Consider the following 26265-nt stretch of genomic DNA (forward strand, 5'->3'; position numbering starts at 1 on the left):
GGAGGTTCCAGTCTGTGAACTGTTGCTGGATGCTCTGGACTGGGTACTGTCGCCGGACGCTCTGGACTGGATACTGTCGTCGGACCCTCTGGACTGCCGAGGCGCACTGTAGGCCTGGTGCGTGGTGCCGGCACTGGTGGTACCGGGCTGGCTACACGCACCTCAGGGCGAGTGCGGGGAGGAGGAACAGGGCGTACTGGACCCTGGAAGCGCACAGGAGGCCTGGTGCGTGGTGCCGCCATTGGTGGTACCGGGCTGGTGACACACACCTCAGGGCGAGTGTGGGGAGGAGGAACAGGACGGAGTTGGCTCAGCTCTCCAACCTGACTCATGCATCTCTTCGTGTGCCCCCCCAAAACAATTATTGGGGCTGCCTCTCGGGCTTCCGTGCTAGCCGTGTACCCTCACATCCTCGCCGTTCCTCTATTCTCTGGTATTTCTCCTCGTAGTATCGCCGTTCCGCTTTCGTTGCCTCTATCTCCTCCTTAGGACAACGATACTCCCCCGGCTGGGTCCAGGGTCCTGCTCTTTCTAATATCTTTCCCCGGTCCATTTCCCGCTGTTCCTGTTTTTCACGCTGCTTGGTCCTGGCTTGGTGGGTTATTCTGTGTCACGTTCGTCATAACGAGAAGACCAAGGTGCAGCGTGACAAGAATACATTCTTATTTTATTACACGAAGACCACTAAACAAACTAACTAAACGACTGTGCCCTATAAGACACGAGTGCTGATAGGCAACTACACATAGACAATAACCCACAAAACCAAAATGGAAAATGGCAACCTAAATAGGATCCTCAATCAGAGACAACGATAAACAGCTGCCTCTGATTGGGAACCAATTCAGGCCACCATAGACCTACATTGCCTCTGATTGGGAACCAATTCAGGCCACCATAGACCTACATTGCCTAGACATACAAAGAAAACATAGATTTCAAAAACCCTAGACAGGACAAAAACACACATACCCACCCTCGTCACACCCTGACCTGACAAAAATAATACATAAAACATAGATAACTAAGGTCAAGCGTGACATTCTATCCCTGAACAAGGCAGTTAACCTACTGTTCCTAGGCCGTCATTGAAAATAAGAATTTGTTCTTACTTGCCTAGTTAAATAAAGGTAAAAATAAAAACATGTTTTTAAAAAGATTGCCATTTTTCCATTCCACGATGATGGGGGATTCTGTTTTCTGTTCACAATGCCTGCAGTACCTCGGTGGTCCTTGAACTCTGTGGCTTCAATGAGAGGGGGCAGTTGTTCTCCACTCGCCAGCATCTCCACTGAGCACTCTCTCTTCCCTCTCTGTTCCTCTTTTTACAGCTCTTGAACGAGTAACCTAGAACAATGTGAGTCTCAGGAATAACAATATAGTTTGGTCACATGTCGAGCAATTTTTTTAAACTAATATAGGCATGTTTGAGGAGAGATGTAGGTGACCTTGCTCTGGCTTGCTGAATATAAATTAGGCTACAGCATTGGCAGTGAGCTGGTGGGGAAGTTTGAATGGCAAGAGCGTGGTGTGATCACATTGGCAAGTGGTGATGAATTGATAGGCTACATTACTGCACTGAGGCATTGCAAACATACAAAACAGGCAGAGAGAAACAGATTCATTCATTCTAGCAACGCACGTGTCAGTGTGCGGCCAGTCAGTGGCAGAACACGTGTCCCAGAGAACACTTTCTATTGGTCAACAGCCTATTTTGACATGCAAAACCCCCACATAAATCAAACTTGTTCCAAATAAATATTTGACGGATTGCAGCAGGATGATATTTCGCAATTGGTGTGAAAGTCATTCAATGCAAATCTCGTCATACCAGCTGTATTTCTGCTTTAACGGTGACCACCTCAGATACACATGAAAACATGAAATGACCCTAGGAATCGATAGAACATCACTCAGAGATGCACAAAAACAACATACCATTCAAAATGGTTGAATCGTTCCTTTAAAAGTGAAGACAAAAATACATGGCCAAATCAATCAATAACAGACATGAGTGTACGTGCGTGTGCATGGTGTTATTTTATGAATGAGCTGTCCAGCCTTGTACTACAGATGCAGATGTGTATGTGTCCTTATTCACTCCCAACAGCTTAGTGAGATAGTCATCTGTATTGGATGACACGCTTCACTGCAACGTGGACACAAAAATAAGGATATCCTAAATTCCTTCTTTGGTGTAGAATTGTAGCGCACAACTGAATATTGAGAGGAAAGACCTCAACTCCTCTTCTTTGGATGACCAATGACTGTACACACACCCAATCCACATTACAGATGTTTTCCATTTTGTGCTGTATGTTAAAGGCCCCAAAACGTGATATTTCTGTGTTTTATATTTCCACACTATGAGTACTGTGAAATTGGGACAATTATGATAATGCCTTTTAGTGCAAGAACTGTTTGAAAAGACCACCTGCAATTTCAGCCAGTTTTGGTGGAATTAGAGTTTTGGCCTACCTGGTGACATCTCTGGAAATAACAGCAAATGTTCTGTTTCCCCGTTCCCCACTCAGACCACTCCCAGACAGGACTAGAAAAATGATGGCTAGAGAAATTGTTCTTTGCTAAGAAGCTATCATTGTTTTGTTTTTTTTTTGCCATAAAAACAGCTGCATTGGACATTTACATTTCAGTTAATCTACTGAATGTTTTGAATTGAAATGGAAATGGACCCCAATCCTGAGTCTTGTCTTTATAGTGTTCTTTACTCAAACAATCCAGTAAGAAAATGGTCTGATCCTGTAAAGAGAAGTGCTCTGTACGATATGCTGTTTTGGGTAAAAGGAGGTTGTTTTTTTTTTTTGCTGTGACGGAAGTACAGTAGAGATGGAATAGTGCTTTCTACCCAAAGGTGCCTAATGCACTACTGTATCCACCTAAATCTTCCACTTGGACACACACACACACACACACACACACACACACACACACACACACGCACACACACACACACACACACACACACACACACACACACACACACACACACACACACACACACACACACACACACACACACACACACACACACACACACACACACACACACACACAGCAGTGTGCTTCAGCTTTCATCTCTCACCTCCATTATTAAACATCTCTATTCACATGAGTGTTACATCACCCAATCACAGAGTTCTCTCTCCCTACATTTTTTCTCTTTATCTCCATAACTGTCTTTAGCGTGCTCTCTCTCACTGCCTCTCTTTTTTCTCTCCCCCTCCTTCCCTGATGCATCCTGGCTTCTCCACTCTATTTCTCTTCCTCTCTAACTATCGCTCTTGCCTCCTGGCCCCTCTCTCTCTTTATCTCTCTCTCTCTATCACTCTCTCTCTCAAACTCTCCACCTCTGCCCCTTCCTCAATATTTAATTGAATTTGATTTGCATGAAATACATTTAAATGTGTTTTTGATACTAGTTGAATGACATGGACTCTCTCTCTGTCTGTCTCCAGGCGAACCTGAAGAAGTTTATGGAGTATGTTCAGCAGAGGAACATTGAGAAGGTGTCCAAATTCCTGGAGAAAGGTCTGGACCCCAACTTCCACGACCCTGAATCGGGAGGTGAGGAGCCTGTTGCATCTCCTTTATAACCGTTGCGTAAATTTCACACTAAGTATCTGCCTTGTGCCATTTCTGAAAAGAATACACATGTAATTTTTCTTCTAAATTTACATTTGGCGCACGCCATACATACACAGGTTTCCCGTTATAAACCTGTCATAAACCTGTGCGCACGTGAACGAGCATTATAACTCCGCCTGGAAAACGCCCTCCATTAACCTTTTATGTTGACTGTAACACCCTTTATAATTTGGAACTATTGGAATTAGATCACGGCAGTTTCTAAAAGAAAGAGCAATGGCAAATTTGATCACATTTTTTGTAAAGGTGTGATCTTCAACCGATCGCTGCCCGCACCTGCCAGCCCGTCCAGCATCACTACTCTGGACGGTTCTGACTTAGAATATGTGGACAACTACAAATACCTAGGTGCCTGGTTAGACTGTAAACTCTCCTTCCAGACTCACATTAAACATCTCCAATCCAAAATGAAATCTAGAATTGGCTTCCGATTCTCATGCTGCCAAACATACCCTTGTAAAACTGACCATCCTACAGATCCTCGACTTCAGCGACATCAGTTACAAAATAGCCTCCAATACCCTACTCAACAAATTGGATGCAGTCTATCACAGTGCCATCCGTTTTGTCACCAAAGCCCCATATACTACCCATCACTGCGACCTGTATGCTCTCGTTGGCTGGCCCTCGCTTCATACTTGTCGCCAAACCCACTGGCTCCAGGTCATCTACAAGTCTCTGCTAGGTAAATCCCCGCCTTATCTCAGCTCACTGATCACCATAGCAGCACCCACCCATTGCACCCGTAGCACGTGCGCCCACCCGTAGCCAATTCTTCCTTTGGCCACCTCTCCTTCCAGTACTCTGTTGCCAATGACTGGAACGAACTGCAAAAATCTCGGAAGCTGGAGACTCTTACCTCCCTCACTAGCATTAATTAAGCACCAGCTGTCAGAGCAGCTCACAGATCACTGCACCTGTACATAGATCATCTGTAAATAGCCCATCCAATCTACCTCATCCCCATACTGTATTCATTTATGTATTTATCTTGCTCATTGCACCCCAGTATCTCAACTTGCACATTCATCTTCTGCACATTCTACCATTCCAGTGTTTAATTCCTATATTGTAATTACTTTGCCACCATGGCCTATGTATTACCTTACCTCTCTTATCCTACCTCATTTGCACATGCTGTATATAGACTTTTCTACTGTATTATTGATTGTATGTTTGTTTATTTCATGTGTAACACTGTATTGTTGTTTGTGTTGAACTGCTTTGCTTTATCTTGGCCAGGTCGCAGTTGTAAATGAGAACTTGCACTCATCTAGCCTACCTGGTTAAATAAAGGTGAAATAAAAAATAAAATAAAAAATATTTTTTAAATATTTTGCAGTGACTTTTTCAAACTAAACATGCATGTTGCCTATAGCAGTTCTGCAATATGTATTTTAGCCTATATTCAAAACAATTTAAAAGTAGGCTAAATGCTACAGCCCACACAAATTTTGTTTATCAAAATACACTACCATTCAGAAGTTTGTGGTCACTTAGAAATCTCATTGTTTTTGAAAGAAAGCAACATTTTTGTCCATTAAAATTACATCAAATTGATCAGAAATACAGTGTAGACATTGTTATTGTTGTAAATGACTATTGTAGCTGGAAACGGCTGATTATTTATGGAATATCTACATAGGTGTACAGAGGCCCATTATCAGCAACCATCACTCCTGTGTTCCAATGGCACGTTGTGTTAGCTAATCCAAGTTAACATTTTTAAAAGGTTAATTGATCATTAGAAAACCCTTTTGCAATTATGTTAGCACAGATGAAAACTGTTGTCCTGATTAAAGAAGTAATAAAACTGGCCTTCTTTAGACTAGTTAGGTATCTGGAGCATTTGTGGGTTAGATTACAGGCTCATAATTGCCAGAAACAAAGAACTTTCTTCTGAAACTCATCAGTCTATTCTTGTTCTGAGAAATTAATGCTAAACTGAAGATATTGTACAGCGTTGTGTACTACTCCCTTCACAGAACAGCGCAAACTGGCCCTAACCAGAATAGAAAGAAGAGTGGGAGGCCCCGGTGCACATCTGAGCAAGAGCACAAGTACATTAGAGTGTCTAGTTTGAGAAATAGACGCCTCACAAGTCCTCAACTGGCAGCTTCATTAAATAGTACCCCCAAAACACCAGTCTCAACGTCAACAGTGAAAAGGCGACTCCGGTATGCTGGCCATACAAATAAAATAAAATTAAATTGTATTGGTCACATACACATGGTTAGCAGATGTCAATGCGTGTGTAGTGAAATGCTTGTGCTTCTAGTTCCGACCATGCAGTAATATCTAACAAGTAATTTAACAATTTCACAACAACTACCGTATACACACACGTGTAAAGGAATGAATAAGAATATGTACACATAAATATATGGATGAGCGATGGCCGAACGGCATAGGCAGAAGGCAGTAGAGGGTATAGAGTACAGTATATACATATGAGATGAGTAATGTAGGGTATGTAAACATTATATAAAGTGGCATTGTTTAAAGTGATTAGTGATACATTTATGACATCCAATTTTTTTTTTTTAAAGTGGCTAGAGATTTGAGTCAGTATGTTGGCAGCAGCCACTCAATGTAAGTGATGGCTGTTTAACAGTCTGATGGCCTTGAGATAGAAGCTGTTTTTCAGTCTCTCGGTCCCAGCTTTGATGCACCTGAACTGACCTCGCCTTCTGGATGATAGCGGGGTGAACAAATTAAATCAAATCAATTTATTTATTTGTCACATACACATGGTTAGCAGATGTTAATGCGAGTGTTGCGAAATGCTTGTGCTTCTAGTTCCGACAATGCAGTAATAACCAACAAGTAATCTAACTAATCATTCCAAAACTACTGTCTTATACACACAAGTGTAAGGGGATAAAGAATATGTACATAAAGATATATGAATGAGTGATGGTACAGAGCGGCATAGGCAAGATACAGTAGATGGTATCGAGTACAGTATATACATATGAGATGAGTATGTAAACAAAGTGGCATAGTTAAAGTGGCTAGTGATACATGTATTACATAAAGATGCAGTAGATTATATAGAGTACAGTATATACGTATACATATGAGATGAATAATGTAGGGTATGTAAACATTATATTAGGTAGCATTGTTCAAAAGTGGCTAGTGATATATTTTACATCATTTCCCATCAATTCCCATTATTAAAGTGGCTGGAGTTGAGTCAGTGTGTTGGCAGCAGCCACTCAATGTTAGTGGTGGCTGTTTAACAGTCTGATGGCCTTGAGATAGAAGCTGTTTTTCAGTCTCTCGGTCCCAGCTTTGATGCACCTGTACGGACCTCGCCTTCTGGATGATAGCGGGGTGAACAGGCAGTGGCTCGGGTGGTTGTTGTCCTTGATGATCTTTATGGCCTTCCTGTAACATCGGGTGGTGTAGGTGTCCTGGAGGGCAGGTAGTTTGCCCCCGGTGATGCGTTGTGCAGACCTCACTACCCTCTGGAGAGCCTTACGGTTGTGGGCGGAGCAGTTGCCGTACCAGGCGGTGATACAGCCCGCCAGGATGCTCTCGATTGTGCATCTGTAGAAGTTTGTGAGTGCTTTTGGTGACAAGCCGAATTTCTTCAGCCTCCTGAAGTTGAAGAGGCGCTGTTGCGCCTTCTTCATGATGCTGTCTGTGTGGGTGGACCATTTCAGTTTGTCTGTGATGTGTACACCGAGGAACTTAAAACTTTCCACCTTCTCCACTACTGTCCCGTGATGTGGATAGGGGGGTGCCCCCTCTGTTTCCTGAAGTCCACGATCATCTCCTTTGTTTTGTTGACGTTGAGTGTGAAGTTGTTTTCCTGACACCACACTCCGAGGGCCTTCACCTCCTCCCTGTAGGCCGTTTCGTCGTTGTTGGTAATCAAGCCTACCACTGTAGTATCATCTGCAAACTTGATGATTGAGTTGGAGGCGTGCATGGCCACGCAGTCATGAGTGAACAGATAGTACAGGACAGGGCTGATTACCCACCCTTGTGGAGCCCCAGTGTTGAGGATCAGCTGGGTGGAGATGTTGTTTCCTATTCTCACCACCTGGGGGCGGCCAGTCAGAAAGTCCAGGACCCAGTTGCACAGGGCGGGGTCGAGACCCAGGGTCTCAAGCTTATTGACGAGTTTGGAGGGCACTATGGTCTTAAATGGTGAGCTGTAGTCGATGAACAGCATTCTTACATAGGTATTCCTCTTGTCCAGATGGGTTAGGGCAGTGTGCAGTGTGATTGCGTCATCTGTGGAACCATTGGGGCGGCTAGCAAATTGGAGTGGGTCTAGGGTGTCGGGTAGGGTGGAGGTGTCATGCCCTGACCTGAGTATTCTTTGTTTTCTTTATTGGTTTGGTTTGGTCAGGGTGTGACATTGTTGATGTATGTGTTTTGCACTGTCTAGGGGTTTTGTAGGTTTATGGGGTTGTTTATCATCTAGGTGTTTATATATGTCTATGGTTGCCTAGATTGGTTCTCAATTAGAGGCAGGTGTTTATCGTTGTCTCTGTTTGGGAACCATATTTAGGCAGCCATCTTCTTTGGGTATTTTGTGGGTTATTGTCTATATCTATGTCTAGTTGCCTGTGTCTGCACTTTTGTATGAGACCTTCACGTTCGTTTTGTTAGTTTGTTTAGTGTCTATCTTTATTAAAAGTATAATGTATTCTAATCACGCTGCGCTTTGGTCTCCTCTTTACGACGAACGTGACAGGAGGTGATATGATCCTTGACTAGTCTCTCAAAGCACTTCATAATCACGGAAGTGAGTGCTGCAAGGTGATAGTCATTTAACTCAGCTAGCTTAGCTTTCTTGGGAACAGGAACAATGGTGGCCCCGTTGAAGCATGTGGGAACAGCAGACTGGGATAGGGATTGATTGAATATGTCTGTTAACACACCAGTCAGCTGGTCTGCGCATGCTCTGAGGACGCGGCTAGGGATGCCGTCTGGGCCGGCAGCCTTGCGAGGGTTAACACGTTTAAATGTTTTACTCATGTTGGCTGCGGTGAAGGAGAGTCCGCAGGTTTTGGTAGCGGACCATGTCGGTGGCACTGTATTGTCCTCAAAGTGAGCAAAGTCCTCCGATTCTTTGACAAAAGCAAAGTTTGAAGGACACAATAATTATTTCAATTAAAAATCATTATTTATAACCTTTTCAACATCTTGACTATATTACCTATTAACATAGGTAATTTCTAAGTGGCCCCAAACTTTTGAATGGTAGTATATGTTTGTGTTTTTATGTGCTGTTGGTATAGGCTCCTAGATTAAGTTAAATATGCTTTGATGTTGCGCTCCTAGCTCCAATTAAATGAGAAATGCACATGATAATTTGTTGTATGGCTACAAAGCTTGTTCATAAAAACATGATGCAGGATGCAGAGAAGAGCGTAAATCGGCTATAATAATTACACATAGTATTTTATTTCCAATTTATTTTCATAACAATTGCAGAATAAATTCCTCATCTTATTTTTCCTCAACCCTTTTCCTCAACCCTTCAATCCGTGTCCGGGCCGGGTGAGGTTTCCCGTGTTGAGTCAAATTAAGCTGCAAAAGATGAGAAAAGATGAGGAATTTATTCTTGTTTGTTTATTTGTTATGAAAATACTATGTGTAATTATTATAGCCGATTTACGCTCTTCTCTGCATCTTGTTATTATGTCTTTATGAATAAGCTTTTCATCATATCCACCTTTTGCACCAAAACATACTTGCCCGTTTGTAATACAACACTCACTAGAACATGTGCATTCGCACAGTCTAAAGTTTGGGTGGAGGAAAGGAAATTCTCATGGCAATTGGGGTATATTTTGTAAGTACGCAACATTTAAAAATGAGGCCCCGGAAAGGATGGAATCAAAGACACCTGCAGAGTTAATTTAGATCAAACAAAACATTGTTAAAAAACATGAATAAAAACATTGACTAGATGTAAAAAAAAAAAACGTCCCTGCAAATGTTAAGGATGGAAGGCGGCATGACTTAAAAAATGCCAGTGATAACTCATTTGCCTCTGCTAGTGTTAAAGAGAGGAAGAGATAGATACAGAGACATACAGACAGATACAGAGACATTATACAGACAGACTACTACAGACAGACGGACAGATGGACAGACAAACTGACACAGGAACAGACTGAGACAGAAACAGACATACTGACACGGAAACAGACAAACAGATACACAGATAGACGTAAACACTTAGACGGAAGTTAACACTTAGACGGACAGATAGAGGTAGATAACAAGCTCGGCTGTGATTATTCTGGTTGGCTGCCTGCTGAGCGATTTCCGTCTAACCCTTTCTGCTCCATACCAATGCATGCTGGGTAAAGCTGGATTATTTCATGCTAATCTCCTCATGCTTATGCAAATGTTTATGCAGCCATTTGTTGAGAGCCTCCAGTGAGGTGACCTCAGAGCGAGAGAGAGAGAGAGAGAGAGAGAGAGAGAGAGATAGAGAGAGACAGAGAGAGAGATTACCTTGAATGAACTACAGGACAAAATAAAAACCCTCCAACCCAAAAAAGGCCTGTGGTGTTGATGGTATCCTCAATGAAATGATGAAGTATACAGACATCAAATTCCAATTGGCTATACTAAAACCCTTTAACATCATCCTTAGCTCTGGCATCTTCCCCAATATTTGGAACCAAGGACTGATCACCGCAATCCATAAAAGTGAAGACAAATTTGACCCCAATAACTACCGTGGGAAATGCGTCAACAGCAACCTTGGGAAAATCCTCTTCATTATCATTAACAGTAGACTCGTACATTTCCTCAGTGAAAACAATGTACTGAGCAACTGTCAAATTGTTTTTTTTTACCAAATTACTGTACGACAGACCACGTATTCACCCTGCACACAATCATTGATAAATAGACAAACCAAAACAAAGGCAAAGTCTTCTCATGCTTTGTTGATTTCAAAAAAGCCTTTGACTCAATTTGGCATGAGCATCTGTTATACAAATTGATGGAAAGATGTGTTGGGGGAAAAACATACAACATTATAAAATGTCCACAAACAACAAGTGTGTGGTTAAAATAGGCAAAAAACACACACATTGCTTCCCACAAGGCTGTGGGGTGAGACAGGGATGCAGTTTAAGCCCCACCCTTTTCAAGATATACAGTGAGGGAAAAAAGTATTTGATCCCCTGCTGATTTTGTACGTTTGCCCACTGACTAAGAAATGATCAGTCTATAATTTTAATGGTAGGTTTATTTGAACAGTGAGAGACAGAATAACAACAAAAAAATCCAGAAAATGGCATGTCAAAAATGTTATAAATTGAATTGCATTTTAATGAGGGAAATAAGTATTTGACCCCCTCTCAATCAGAAAGATTTCTGGCTCCCAAGTGTCTTTTATACAGGTAACAAGCTGAGATTAGGACCACACTCTTAAAGGGAGTGCTCCTAATCTCAGTTTGTTACCTGTATAAAAGACACCTGTCCACAGAAGCAATCTATCAAACAGATTCCAAACTCTCCACCATGGCCAAGACCAATGAGCTCTCCAATGACGTCAGGGACAAGATTGTAGACCTACACAAGGCTGGAATGGGCTACAAGACCATCGCCAAGCAGCTTGGTGAGAAGGTGACAACAGTTGGTGCGATTATTTCAAAATGGAAGAAACACAAAAGAACTGTCAATGCCTGGGGCTCCATGCAAGGTCTCACCTCGTGGAGAAATGCAAAAATATCCTCTGTGTACAACGTAAAACACCAAATAATGCATGCAGAGCAGTATTAGGCTGATACCCGCTAATTATCAAAATCCATAAAAGAGCCATTACATTCTACAACCACCTAAAAGGAAGCGATTCCCAAACCTTCTATAACAAAGCCATCACATACAGCGAGATGAACCTGGAGAAGAGTCCCCTAAGCAAGCTGGTCCTGGGGCTCTACTGACAAACACAAACAGACCCCACAGAGCCCCAGGACAGCAACACAATTAGACCCAACCAAATCATGAGAAAACAAAAAGATAATTACATTGGAAAGAATTAAGAGAAAAACTGAGCAAACTAGAATGCTATTTGGTCCTAAACAAAGAATACACAGTGGCAGAATACCTGACCACCGTGACTGACCCAAAACTTAAGGAAGGCTTTGACTTTGTACAGACTCAGTGAGCATGTGGACCTCTGACATTCTCTATGGGTGTGCCACAGGGGTTCAATTCTCGGGGCGACTCTCTTTTCTGTATACATCAATGATGTTGCTCTTGCTGCTGGTGATTCTCTGATCCACCTCTACGGAGACGACACCATTCTGTATACTTCTGGCCCATCCTTGGACACTGTGTTAACTAACCTCCAGACGAGCTTCAATGCCACACAACTCTCTTTCCGTGGCCTCCAACTGCTCTTAAATGCAAGTAAAACTAAATGCATGCTTTTCAATCGATCACTGCCCGCACCTGCTCGCCTGTCCAGCATCACTACTCTGGACGGCTCTGACTTAGAATACGTGGACAACTACAAATACCTGGGTGTCTGGTTAGACTGTAAACTATCCTTCCAGACTCACAGTAATTAAGCATCTCCAATCCAAAATTAAATCTAGAATTGGCTTCCTATATCACAACAAAGCATCCTTCACTCATGCTGTCAAACATACCCTCGTAAAACTGACCATCCTACCGATCCTCGACTTCGGTGATGTCATCTATAAAATAGCCTCCAACACTCTACTCAACAAACTGGATGCAGTCTATCACAGTGCCATCCGTTTTGTCACCAAAGCCCCATACACTACCCACCATTGCGACCTGTACGCTCTCGTTGGTTGGCCCTCGCTTCATACTCGTCGCCAAACCCACTGGCTACAGGTTATCTACAAGTCTCTGCTAGGTAAAGCCCCACCTTATCTCAGCTCACTGGTCACCATAGCAGCACCCACTCGTAGCACCCGCTCCAGCAGGAATATCTCACTGGTCACCCCCAAAGCCAATTCCACCTTTGGTCGTCTTTCCTTCCAGTTCTCTCCTGCCAATGACTGGAACGAATTGCAAAAATCTCTGAAGCTGGAGACTCACATCTCCATCACTAGCTTTAAGCACCAGCTGTCAGAGCATTTTACAGATCACTGCACCTGTACTTAGCCTATCTGTAAACAGCCCATCTATCTACCTACCTCATCCCCATACTGGTATTTATTTATTTATTTTGCTCCTTTGCACCCCAGTATCTCTACCTGCATATACATCTTCTGCCGTTCTACCATTCCAGCGTTTAATTGCTATATTGTAATTACTTCGCCACCATGGCCTATTTATTTCCTTAACTTGCCTCATTTGCACTCACTGTATATAGACTTTTGTTTTCTTTTGTTCTACTGTATTATTGACTGTATGTTTTGTTTATTCCATGTGTAACTCTGTTGTATGTGTCGAATTGCTACGCTTGATCTTGGCCAGGTCGCAGTTGCAAATGAGAACTTGTTCTCAACTAGCCTACCTGGTTAAATAAAGGTGAAATAAAAAAATAATAATTAAAAGCCTTGCTATTGAGAAAGACCGCAGTAGGCAGACCTGGCTCTCAAGAGAAGACAGGCAGGCACACTGCCCACAAAATGAGGTGGAAACTGAGCTGCACATCCTAACCTCCTGCCAAATGTTCTGACCATATTCGAGACATATATTTCCCTCGGATTACACAGATCCACAAAGAATTCGAAAACAAACCAGATTTTGATAAACTCCCATATCTACTGGGTGAAATATCACAGCGTGCCATCATAGCAGCAAGATCTGTGACCTGTTGCCACAACAAAAGGGCAACCAGTGAGGAACAAACACAATTGTAAATACAACCCATATTTATGTTTATTTTCCCTTTTATACTTTAACCATTTGCACGTCATTACAACACTGTATGTATGCATAATCAACATTTGTAATGTCTTTATTCTTTTGGAACTTCTGTGACTGTAATGTTTACTGTTCATTTTATTATTTATTTCACTTTTGTATACTATCTACTTCACTTGCTTTGGCAATGTTAACATGTGTTTCCCATGCCAGTAAAGCCCCGTGAATTGAGAGAGAGAGAGAGAGAGAGAGAGAGAGAGAGAGAGAGAGAGAGAGAGAGAGAGACAGAGAGAGACAGAGAGAGACAGAGAGAGAACGGAAAATAAATGACAATATAATTTTGTTAATTTAGTTTGAAATGCTAGTTTCGTTATCTGTGTGTGCACGTGTTTTTGAATATACTAAACCCAAACTCGGTCCTCAGGCACCAAGATGTGCACGTTTTGGTTTTTGCCCTAACACTACACATCTTATTCAAATGATCAAAACCAGATGATTAGCTGATTATTTGATTCAGCTGTGTAGTGCTAGGGCAAAAATCTAAACGTGCACCCCTTGGGGCCTGAGGACCAAGTTTGGGAAACCCTGTACTAAACCCACAGTTCATCCCATGCACTTTCTTTGATGAAGAGGTGTATTTGATGAAGAAATGTAGAAAATATATGACATTAATTGCTTCTTAGTGTTTTGTTGCATCTTCATCAAATCAAACAAACACACACACACACACACACAGACTGTTTGCCTACTCGGACACTCTTATCTGTCTCTGTCTGGTTTTTATAAATACCAACTCCATCATGTTTTTCACACAAAGTCATTTGACTGACGAGGCAATCAAAGGCACGATATTTGTCTTCTTAAATGAATCACTTGAAAGGCATGAGAGTGGATTCATCTGGAAAAGGAAATAGTTTTTCCCTCATTACTCTAATCAAAGTCATTTAAAAGGGGAAGGACTTCTTAATCAAATGTTTTGATTTATTTGTATACAACTAATTGATTTCTCAAGCACAGAATAGGGATTCTGTAGTCATTGTTATTATTTATTTTTGCTATATTACAAGTTAACCCCATACGGTCGATGTCCGCACCCCCGCAAAATCTATTAAACTTTTTTTTTATCCCCATAAAAATCCACCACATCCATCTATGTTGCACATCCGCCTCTAAAATTGACCAAATATATGTTTTGATCAAATTGCTTTTTTTCTATTTTTTTATACTTTCAGGGGTTCTTAAAATTCAAAATCAAATAGCAAAATGATCCCTTGTATGTCCTTCTTAAAACAATTCCATATACACCACATGACCAAAAGTATGTGGACACCAGCTCGTCGAACATTTCATTTCAAATTCATGGGCATTAATGTGGAGTTTGTCCACCTTTTGCTGCTATAACAGCCTCCCCTCTTCTGGGAAGGCTTTCCACTATATGTTGGAACATTGCTGTGAGGACCTGCTTCCATTCAGCCAGAAGAGCATTAGTGAGGTCGAGCACTGATGTTTGGTGATTAGGCCTGGCTCGCAGTTGGTGTTCCAATTCATCCCAAAGGTGTTCGCTGGGGTTGAAGTCAGGACTCTGTGCAGGCCAGTCAAGTTCTTCCACAACAATCTCGACAAAGCTTTTCTGTATTGACCTCGCTTTGTGCACGGGGGCATTCTCATGATGAAACAGGAAAGGGCCTTCACCAAACAGTTGCCATAAAGTTGGAAGCACAGAATCGTCTAGAAAGTCATTGTATGCTGTAGCGTTAAGATTGTTCTTCACTCAAACTAATAAGAGGCCTAGCCCAAACCATGAAAAACAGCCCCAGATCATTATTCCTCCTTCACCAAACTTTACAGTTGGCACTGTGCATTCGGGCAGGTAGCATTCTCCTGTCCATCAGCTGGTGAAACGTGATTCATCACTCCAGAGAATGCATTTCCACTGCTCTAGAGTGGCCTACCACTTCACTGCTGAGCCGCTGTCGCTCCTAGACGTATCTACTTCACAATAAAAGCACTTACACTTCAGTAAGGTCATTCTAATGCCAACGTTTGACTATGGAGATTGTGTGGCTGTGTGCTCGGGTTCTATATACCTGTCAGCAACAAGTATGGCTGAAAAAGCCAAATCCACTCATTTGAAGGGGTGTCCACATATTTCTGTATATATAGTGTAGCTTTGTAGAAATCATTTGGAAGCTAGGGATGATTAGGTGGCCATAATGTAATGATTGCCAGGTTGAATACTGGGATTAACACCTCTCTTCCAGTGTTAGTCTGATAGTTTCATGTGATATGGGATCTACAGGGACTTCATTTGAAGGATGGAGGAAAGCACCAAATAGACATTTATTCATCAACTGGTATGAGAAGGACAGCGTTTACTAATGAGAATGAGATATGATGTGATTAATGGGATATGATGAGATTAAAAACATGATTCCAATCTAATCGAACCTAATCTGAGGTCATCCATAGGGTGGGAGGGTTAATGTATGGACATTTACACTCCACTGCATTCCTCTACCATGCTACATTTGAAAGTCAACCCTAATGCAGAACACATGCTTCTGTCTCAGTACCGTCCACAATGTACACTGGAAAGCTTCCCTGTTGCATATTAAACAGGGTTCCTCTCTCCCCCTGTGTGCTGTAGAATGTCCTCTGACCATGGCATCTCAGCTGGAGGGCTGTGCAGACCTCATCAAGGTGCTGAAGAGTGGAGGAGCTCACCTGGACTTCAGGACCCAAGACGGCATCACTGCCCTGCACAAGGCTGTCCGAACCAAGAACCATACAGCGCTCATAGTGAGTACACACAGACGCGCATGGGCATGTACTCAGTGAATGGATGTGTCATCACTGAATGGCTCTGATATGACTCATATAATTGTTCTCATCTTGAGAGCTATAGCTGTAGCGGAGAGAAGCCCGTCATCTTGATGGACCATGACCCTCTTCTTGATCTACATGAGTGCGGCAGCCGATGATAGGAAATGTAGATGACACAAAGGAAACATAGTGTTTTCATACATGGGTTTTAATAGGTCCTGTTGGGCTTGTTTCTGTGAGTGTGTGCATTGGATGTGTGTGAGTTCTCTAGCTCTTTCTCTCACTTTCTCTCTCTCCTCTTTTCTCTCTCTCATTCTCTACCAGACGTTGCTGGACCTGGGTGCGTCTCCTGACTATAAGGACAGTCGAGGGTTAAGTCCGCTCTATCACAGCTCTATGGTAGGAGGAGACCCCTACTGCTGTGAATTACTGCTCCACGACCACGCTCAGGTGGGCTGTGTGGACGAGAACGGATGGCAGGAGATACACCAGGTGAACACACACACATACAGAGCGCGACTGCTCTTCCCAGACATGGACACTACTGTAGACTGAGACTGTGAAATTGTGAGGAAACCTTTCCGATGGTTTTATGAGGAAGAAAATGTAGGGGACGAGCAACGAGGGATACAATATTCATTTCCTAATTTGATGGGGCACAAAAGCACTGCAGACTTAATAAGGTTTTATATGGAGGGAACGGGAGTAGCACTACAAGGCTTGATGAAACCCTGCAGACCCTGTCATTATATAAACCTTAAAGGACTGGAACACAAGAACTGTTAACAGTACTGTGTCCACAGTGTTCCATTGTTCCCACTGCTCTCTCTTCTCCTCTCCTCTAACCATGGAGGTCCCCAGCATGTCTGGGGACCTCCATGGTTACCCCACACTCCTGCCTTGTTCTCCCCCACCAACAGCCTCTGTTTCTGGGGTAGCATGGTGCCGTCACCACACAATTCAATGAAGGGTTAGTCTGGAGGCTTGGAGACCTACAGTATAATCAGGCTAAACTGACAGGCTGTTGGTAAGAGAATGAAAGAGAGAGATGACAATGGAGTATGAGAGAAAGAGTATGTGTTTGAGAAAGTAACTCTTACCCATTTTGAATTGGGGGGAGATGAAGCTGACACTAAATCTGGGCCTACAGGCCAGCTTTCCAGACCTCTCCATTACTATACGACTATATACTCTATATGTTACCTTCCCTCTGGCCTCCATGGCATTAGAATGTATTGTGTGTGTGTGTGTGTGTGTGTGTGTGTGTGTGTGTGTGTGTGTGTGTGTGTGTGTGTGTGTGTGTGTGTGTGTGTGTGTGTGTGTGTGTGTGTGTGTGTGTGTGTGTGTGTGTGTGTGTGTGTGTGTGTGTGTGTGTCTGTCTGTCTGTCTGTCTGTCTGTCTGTCTGTCTGTCTGTCTGTCTGTCTGTCTGTCTGTCTGTCTGTCTGTCTGTCTGTCTGTCTGTCTGTCTGTCTGTCTGTCTGTCTGTCTGTCTGTCTGTCTGTCTGTCTGTCTGTCTGTCTGTCTGTCTGTCTGTCTTGTCTGTGCATGAATAATAGGAAACACAAATGAAGAGTGATAATAAAAATTACAATGTGTGCTGCTGGAACACACAGATAAGACAAAACAAAAGAGAGAGGGAACAATTAATATAGTGCCTGTGTGGGATAGAGAAATAGAGAAGAGAATAGAGAAGAGAAATGGGTTGTCTCCAATATCACACAATTTATGATACCACAATCACTCAAAATATCTTAATAACCCAAACTGGCACCCATGTGGCTCTAAGGCGGCCATCTTGTTTGTCTCCCCATAAAGGCGTGTCGTCATGGTCACGTTCAGCACTTGGAGCACCTGCTGTTTTACGGAGCTGACATGGCCGCCCAGAACGCCTCTGGAAACACCGCCCTGCACGTCTGTGCCCTCTACAACCAGGTAAGACACTGTATGGTGTATGTTGTCAGATAAGTAGTGGAGAGTAAGAAGTGGTTTAGAGGGGTTTGACAAATGTCTGTGTGTGTTAAAGCTGTCTTTTCTCATGTTGCTTTCACTTGTCTAATGTTGCTTGCATTTTGGGGTGGCAGGTAGCCTAGCGGTTAGAGCTTTGGGCCAATAACCGAAAGGTTGTTGGATCAAATCCCTGAGCTGACAAGGTAAACATCTGTTGTTCTGCCCCTGAACAAGGCAGTTAACCCACTGTTCCCTGGTAGGACATCGTTGTAAATAAACATTCTTAATTGACTTCCCTAGTTAAATAAAGGTTACAAGTTACCTGGTCAATTCAGGCAGTGTACTGGTGCTAGGAGGGCGCTGAGTGGATGGACTGTCAGATTGAATGGAGACAATGTAAGAGTCATATTGATAGTAGCAAGCGATTTAGAGATGAGATTGATAGGCTCCAATGAAACATTGATTTCTGAGTTTGGGGACTGAGGCTTAAGTGTCTAATTGAAAAGCGATGGCTCAGGTGTTGAGAGCAGAGCACTAGGGTTGTGGGGTTGTTTCCTGTACGGGCCATGTCGACTGAATATGGCTTTGTATAAAAGTGTTTTTGTAAAGATTTCTGTCTGTGAAATGTACACACACAATGTGATGTAACACTGTGTGACAGTGTGTAGATTCTGTGCCAGAATCCTGCTGTACTTTTAACCACTAAGTGAACAGCATGGGGCGGGTGTGTGTGTTAGAGTGAAACCTTCTCCGCTGACTATACTCATGTGTAATGACCTGTTTCCAAGGCTCTAGAACACTACAGTCTCTAGAGAGTGTGTACATGCACACACAAGTGTGTCTGAGAGGGTCGAGGAGAAGAACATCAATACTTCATCAAGGCTGTTTGTTACACATGCACGGCAGGAGAGAGAGGGAGGGGAGGAGGAGAGAGGAGGAGAAAGAAGGAAACTGTTGACATGTGCATTTAAAACTCAATAGGAAATTAGGGCTCATACAATCATGAATAAAATGGCATTAAGTGGCATATTTTAGGTGATCCAAAGGTCCTTAAAATTGGTTACCTTAAACAACACAGATTTAATTCTCTGAGTTATGCTAATGAATATTTGTGGACAAATGGGAAAGTTAGGGGAAAAGGTGTTACTCCTCCCTTTCATAGACCCTGTCTCTGCAGGGTCCTATCGTCACAGACATGTTTCATCCCTCCAGTGTTTAGAGATGCAGGAGGCCACCGCTGAGTAGATTGATCCCATGGACAGAACTTTTAAGTGGGGCTTAAAGGAATAAATGCAGGGACGGGGACGGAGGGGGGACAGGTGGTCTGGATGATTATCGAGGAATCAACACAGAGACACTAGCTCAGTGATATAGATTCATATGGGAGAGATGCAGAGGGAAGGGATATGGAGAGCGGAGAGAGACAGAGAGAGAGAGAGAGAGAGAAAAGTAGAGAGCCATACAAAAGAGACAGGGAAGAAAAAAGGAGGATGAAAGAGAAGGACATGACAGGCAGGCAGCCTCCAGATTGATGAGTCAATAAAGAGACAGTCCCAGTCAGTCAATCAGTCAGTCAGAAGTAGACTGGTTAATGAACAGAGTAGACTGGTTAATGCCACTACTAGAGGGGAGTGATTGAGCAGACACAACACCAGCTGAGAATGGGATAACAGGAATCTGAGGGAATGAGTGGAACCCAGGTGGAATCACACACCTGTCAGACAAGACATGGAGAAGGAACAGAATGGCGTCAGGAAGATTCTAAATGTGAAAAGGCACACCTACTCATCCAAGGATTTTCTTTATTTTTACTATTTTCTACATTGTAGAATAATAGTGGACATTAAAACTATGAAATAACACATATGGAATCATGTAGTAACCCAAAATATTTTAAACAAATTAAAATATATTTTGTCTTTGAGATTCTTTAAAATAATCACCCTTTGCCTTGACGACAGATTTGCACATTCTTGGCATTCTCTCAAACAGTTTCATGAGGTAGTCACCTGGAATGCAATTCAATTTTTTAGCTAGTGCGCCTTGTTAAAAGTTAATTTGGGGAATTTATTTCCTTTTCCTTTTGAGCCAATCAGTTGTGTTGTGACAAGGTAGGGGGGGATACAGAAGATAGCCCTATTTGGTAAAAGACCAAGTCCACATTATGGCAAGAACAGCTCAAATAAGCAAAGAGAAACAACAGTCCATAATTACCTTAAGATATGGTCAGTCAATCTGGAAAATTTCAAGAACTTTAAAAGTTTCTTCAAGTGTAGTCGCAAAAACCATCAAGAGCTATGATGAAACTGGTTTTCATGAGGACCGCCACAGGAATGGAAGACCCAGAGGTAACGCTGCTGCAGACGATAAGTTCATTAGAGTTTCCAGCCTCAGAAATTGCAGCCCAAATAAATTCTTCGCAGAGTTCAAGTAACAGACACATCTCAACATCAACTGTTCAGAGGAGACTGCGTGAATCAGGCCTTCATGGTCGAATTTCTGCAAGGAAACCACTACTAAAGGACACCAATAAGAAGAAGAGACTTTGGGCTAAGAAACACGAGAAATGGACATTAGACAGGTGGAAATATGTCCTTTGGTCTGATGAGTCCAAATTTGAGATTTTTTTGTTCCAACCTCTGTGTCTGTGTGAGACGGCGAGTAAGTGAATGGATGGTCTCTGCATGTGTGGTTCCCACCAACTGGTGACACTGTCAGTGATTTATTTAGAATTTAAGGCACACTTAATACGCATGGCTACAGCCGCATTCTGCAGCGATACACCATCCCATATGGTTTTCTCTTAGTGGGACTATCATTTGCTTTTCAACAGGACAATAACCCAACACACCTCCAGGCTGTGTAGGGGCTATTTGACCAAGAAGGAGAGTGATGGAGTGCTGCATCAGATGACCTGGTCTCCACAATCACCCAACCTCAACCAAATTGAGATGGTTTGGGATGAGTTGGACCGCAGAGTGAAGGAAAAGCAGCCAACAAAGCAGCCAACAAGCATATGTGGGAACTCTTTCAAGACAGTTGGAAAAGCATTCCAGGTGAAGCTGATGGAGAGAATGCCAAGCGTGTGCAAAGCTGTCATCAAGACAAAGGGTGGCTACTTTGAAGAATCTAAAATATGAAATATGTTTCGATTTGTTAAACACTTTTTTTTTTGGTTACTACATTATTTCATAGTTTTGATGTCTTCACTATTATTCTACAATGTAGAAAATTGTAAAAAGAAAAACCCTTGAATGAGTAGGTGTGTCCAAACTTTTGACTGGTGCTGTATATTGTGGTAAAGAAACGTGGTGACGAAGTCTGCTGGATGCTTAAATGTTTCCTATAATATGACTAGTGCTGTGAGCAGGGAGAGGGATGTCCCTCTCTATAATTGGTCTCCTGGAGCATTTGTGTGTGTGTGTGTGTGTGTGTGTGTGTGTGTGTGTGTGTGTGTGTGTGTGTGTGTGTGTGTGTGTGTGTGTGTGTGTGTGTGTGTGTGTGTGTGTGTGTGTGTGTGTGTGTGTGTGTGTGTGTGTGTGTGTGTGTGTGTGTGTGTGTTTGTGAAAGTAGTTGATGCATAGGTTATCCCCCATTCCAATTAAAAAGAGCATGCACACAGAAAGACACACTCACAGAGGGTCAAGATTGGGGAGAGATACTGAACAACCTCTCTTTCTTTCTCTCCATCACTTTCTCTCTGTTTTTACACTCGTCCCTCTCTCTCCCTTCTCTTATTCTCTCACTCCTGTCTCATGCATGTCACCCTCCTTAATGGATATTTTCTCATTCTCTGTAGATTATTCTGCTAGAGTCTCATGCCTAATGGAGAACAGACACAGCCCTCCTCAATATGTATTAACCACCCTAGCTAATTCTCCATCAGAGCCTTTATGTGGTACAGCTACAATTATGCTTCTCACCTTTAAGTGTAAACCAGAAGAGACGTTTAAATGAGAGAAAGAATGAGTGTTTTTGTGTGCAAATTTTACAGGCGACTAGTGATTAGCTAACATCCTCAGGGGTTCAACTCTATAGGTTTTTAGCTATATTAGCGTACTAGCATTAACATGATGTGATTACGGGGCTATTACAGGAGAGGCAATGCATTATTGAACAGCCTTGTTAGGTAGAGGATGTTCTGCTGACTCCTTATGTCTACCTCTGCTTACCTTAAAAATACACACACACTGGAGGCAGACACACACACACAGAGACACACACACATGGAGGCAGACACACACACACGGAGGCAGACACGCACACACAGAGACACACACACACGGAGGCAGACACGCACACACAGAGACACACACACATGGAGGCAGACACACACACACAGAGGCAGACACACACACACACACGGAGGCAGACACGCACACACAGAGACACACACACATGGAGGCAGACACACACACGGAGGCAGACACGCACACACAGAGACACACACACATGGAGGCAGACACACACACACGGAGGCAGACACGCACACACAGAGACACACACACATGGAGGCAGACACACACACACACACAGAGGCAGAGACACAGACACAGAGGCAGACACACACACAGACGCAGACACATACACAGAGACAGGCACATGCACAACTCAATGCAGGGTCGCACTGCTTTCATGTAGTTTGTCACCAAAAGAAGGCTCTACAGCACTCTTACTATAGGTTCCTGTGAGATCAATGTAATTTGAACAGAGATGTGCGTTCCTGTGTGTGTGTGCGCATGCGTGTGTGTGCGTGTGTGCATGCGTGATAATGACTCAATAGGGTCCAGGGAGAGAGCATGTTTGGTTAAGAAGATCAATCATAGAGCTGTTAATTCTACTCTGTGTTTTTAAATTAAATATTGATCTATACCCTGTAAACACATAACCCTCCCGTTAACCCATGGATCCCTCCTGAGAGAGGGAGAGGACTATACATTTACACACAGCACCAATGGCATAGCCTAATGACACACACATCCACAGCAACAGACACGCTATGTTAGGCTATGAATGGAGGGAGAGATTGGGGAAGAGGAGGGTGATGAGAATGCAGAGGAAGGGAAGGAGAGGGGAAGGCTCTCTCTCTCTCTAACTCTGGTCAGTGTAATTAGCAGACTTAGCTCTATTGGGACCAATTAGAGAATAGAGCTGGCACTCAATGAAGCCTCATATATCTTGTGTGTGTGTGTGTTCATGTGCATGCTTGTGCGTGAGTGCTGGTTCGTGTGTGTGCTGATGAATTGACAAGCTATATGCAACCAAAATCCCAACATTTTACAACTGATCGTAAAAAAAAAAGAAAAGAAAATGCTCTCTTCCTCTTCCTCTTTCAGGATAGCTGTACCAGAGTTCTACTGTTTCGGGGAGTGAATAAAGAGATCAAGAACTACAACAGCCAGACGGCATTTCAGGTGAGACTCTCCTTCCTTCTGCTGGCCTCTATCAGACATTACGTTCTAGCTATACAATAACCACATGCCATAAGGAAAACTTTATATGACTTAATATGGGCGAAGGTTTCAGAAACTCTTGGAGGTCAAGGGAGGTGGACGTCAAAGATAATGTATTAATAATTGTTCTGCCATAACTACATGGCTTGAAGGCAACTCCACTTGAAACACTGTTTCTGTACTCTGGCCTGCCTCTGTGGCAAGATGTGTGATTAAGCCTGTGTCAAATTGACATTGACACAGATTTCCTCAACACATCAAAGTTAATTTGTTTGTACAGAGGGATAGCTGGCTCCACACAGCGCCAGCACATGCACACACATTTGCCCACATAAACGTGCACACGCTCACACAGTGCCAGAAATCAGAAACACACACTGCTATCAGACATCTGTTACAAGCAGCCTTTTAATGAAGGATTACTAATGTGTGAAATATGAATCAGAGAGAGAGAGAGAGAGAGAGAGAAAGCAAACAAAAGGATAACAAATTACAATATAATTTTGTTAATTTTGTTTGAAATGCTAGTTTTGTTGTGTCTGTGAGAGAGCGAGAGAGAGTAGTAGTGGCCAATGAGAGAGAGCGAGAGAGAGAGCGCAGTAGTGGAGAGAGAGTGCAGTAGAGAGAGAGAGCACAGTAGGGAGGAAGGAGGGAGTGGTGGATGGAATGTGTTCCCCTGTTGCCTGTTAGCTGTTAGAGTAGATGTAGCATACATCTGATAATTGGTTCCCAGCATGTATTTTCTTGAAACAACAGAGGCTAAGGTTTATTCCAGACAGACGCAGAGACTGAGACAGCAGGTTTCAGCAGGGTTCTGTTCTCCCCCATGAGAATGGCAGTTTCCTATGGGAGCCTTATTTTACGGAACACTTGTGTTGAGAAGCAGGATACTAACCTGTTTTTGGGAAGGGAACATATGTGACTTACTCCTCTCCTTCCTTCCCTCCCTCTGCTCTCTTCTCCTTCTCTCTCTTCCCCTTCCCTCCTCTCTCCTCCCTCTTTCCTCCTCCAGGTTGCCATTATAGCAGGAAACTTTGACCTGGCCGAAATCATTAAGATCCACAAAGTGTCAGACGTTGGTGAGTAGGCGACATGCCATGGGTACGTGGCTAACAGCATGTGGTCATTAGACTTTAATTGAGTAAATCTCACCTCCATAGTGGTGTGAGAGGGTAAGAGAGTCCTCAGCCAAGTGACTGAAGCACTCGCACTGTAGCCACTGTAATCACCCACTCTGTAATTATCCCTGATCATGTGCACTTTGTTGTGTGATTCAGTGTACTGGGAGTCAATATGCTACATGTGAAAATTCTGCCATCTAGTGTTAGACAGAAAGAATATCCCAGATTCCTAATTCAATGCAGTAAGATGTATGTACACATAAAGCTATATATCCTTGGTACTACCTCAGGGAATGTAGTAAGGGAAAGGGGGATACCTAATCAGTTGTATTTAACCCGAACCCTGTACACATTGTTATGTTGATTTGACTAGCAACATGTTGTGTCACCCTCTCCCAGTGCCTTTCAGGGAGACCCCCTCCTACACTAACCGTAGACGTGTGTTGGTGGGAGGACTGCCCTCGCCCCGCTCCCTTCTGCGCTCCGCTAGCGACAACAACCTCAACGGGGAGAGTGTTCACGGTCTGGGGCAGGGCCTGCGGCAGGGTCACGGTCGACAGGGTCAGTCTCCTGTCCCCTCTCTGAGGAGCCTGCCTGCACTGGGACAACACCAACAACACGCCAGCCTGGGGGAGGTGAGTGAGTGAGTGAGTGAGTGAGTGAGTGAGTGAGTGAGTGAGTGAGTGAGTGAGTGAGTGAGTGAGTGAGTGAGTGAGTGAGTGAGTGAGTGAGTGTGTGTGTGCCTACATGTGTGTGTGACAGTGTGTGTGCTGTATTCCAGACTCATCATGGAGAGGTGCCAGACAGCAGTCTCCAGAGCACAGGCAGCTCTCGCTCCTCCCACTCTCGCTCTCCCTCGCTACACAGTCATCTGCATGAGGACGATCAGAGCGTCAGGAGGACACACGGACACGCTCTGGGACATGTCCATCGAGGACGCCTCAGGTGAGACGGACAATCAATCAATCATATATCGAATACCTTGGGGGACATTGAACTGTGCTGTTGTCTGTTCTAATAGGCCAGCTCCTCCTCTCTCCTCCTTGTCCTTGTCTCTCAAGTGTCTTACTCACAGAGTGGCAGGTAGCCTAGTGGTTAGAGCGTTGGGCCAGTACCTGAAAGGTTGCAAAATCAAATCCCTGAACCGACAAGGTAAAAATCTGTCCTTCTGCCTCTGAACAAGGCAGTTAACTCACTGTTTCTAGGCTGTCATTGAAAATAAGAACATGTTCTTAACTGGCTTGCCTGGTCAAATAAAGAATGGTTCACACTGTGATATATGTGTTTGTCAGGGGGGTGCTGGTCAGCGGGCTGGCTACTATTAATTGTAATAGATGTCTAGTAGGGTGGTTTGCATAAGGAGCTGGACTGGAGACGTACATGAGCTACACTCAGATATCCAGTCCATGCTTGTGGAGTG

General features: G+C 43.4%; 1 protein-coding gene across 1 annotated transcript; it reads left to right on the plus strand.

Annotated features, from left to right (window-relative positions):
* The first annotated feature begins 2010 nt into the window (after positions 1–2010).
* LOC116372942 (SH3 and multiple ankyrin repeat domains protein 3-like) lies at positions 2011–25925 on the plus strand. The gene is made up of 9 exons (XM_031821432.1): positions 2011–2016; positions 3477–3585; positions 16148–16299; positions 16648–16815; positions 18140–18256; positions 23608–23685; positions 24737–24803; positions 25245–25480; positions 25627–25925. The coding sequence occupies exons 1-9, from the start codon at positions 2011–2013 to the stop codon at positions 25792–25794; spliced, it is 1101 nt and encodes a 366-aa protein (XP_031677292.1). The 3' UTR covers positions 25795–25925.
* Positions 25926–26265: the final 340 nt, after the last annotated feature.

Source organism: Oncorhynchus kisutch, linkage group LG4 (assembly GCF_002021735.2).
Source record: "Oncorhynchus kisutch isolate 150728-3 linkage group LG4, Okis_V2, whole genome shotgun sequence".
Taxonomy (NCBI): domain Eukaryota; kingdom Metazoa; phylum Chordata; class Actinopteri; order Salmoniformes; family Salmonidae; genus Oncorhynchus; species Oncorhynchus kisutch.

Excerpts from the sequence above, each read along its gene's own strand:
- LOC116372942 (XM_031821432.1), top strand. Across the intron at positions 24,804-25,244 it reads CCACAAAGTGTCAGACGTTG|TGCCTTTCAGGGAGACCCCC; the intron begins GTGAGTAGGCGA and ends ACCCTCTCCCAG. Across the intron at positions 25,481-25,626 it reads AACACGCCAGCCTGGGGGAG|ACTCATCATGGAGAGGTGCC; the intron begins GTGAGTGAGTGA and ends GCTGTATTCCAG.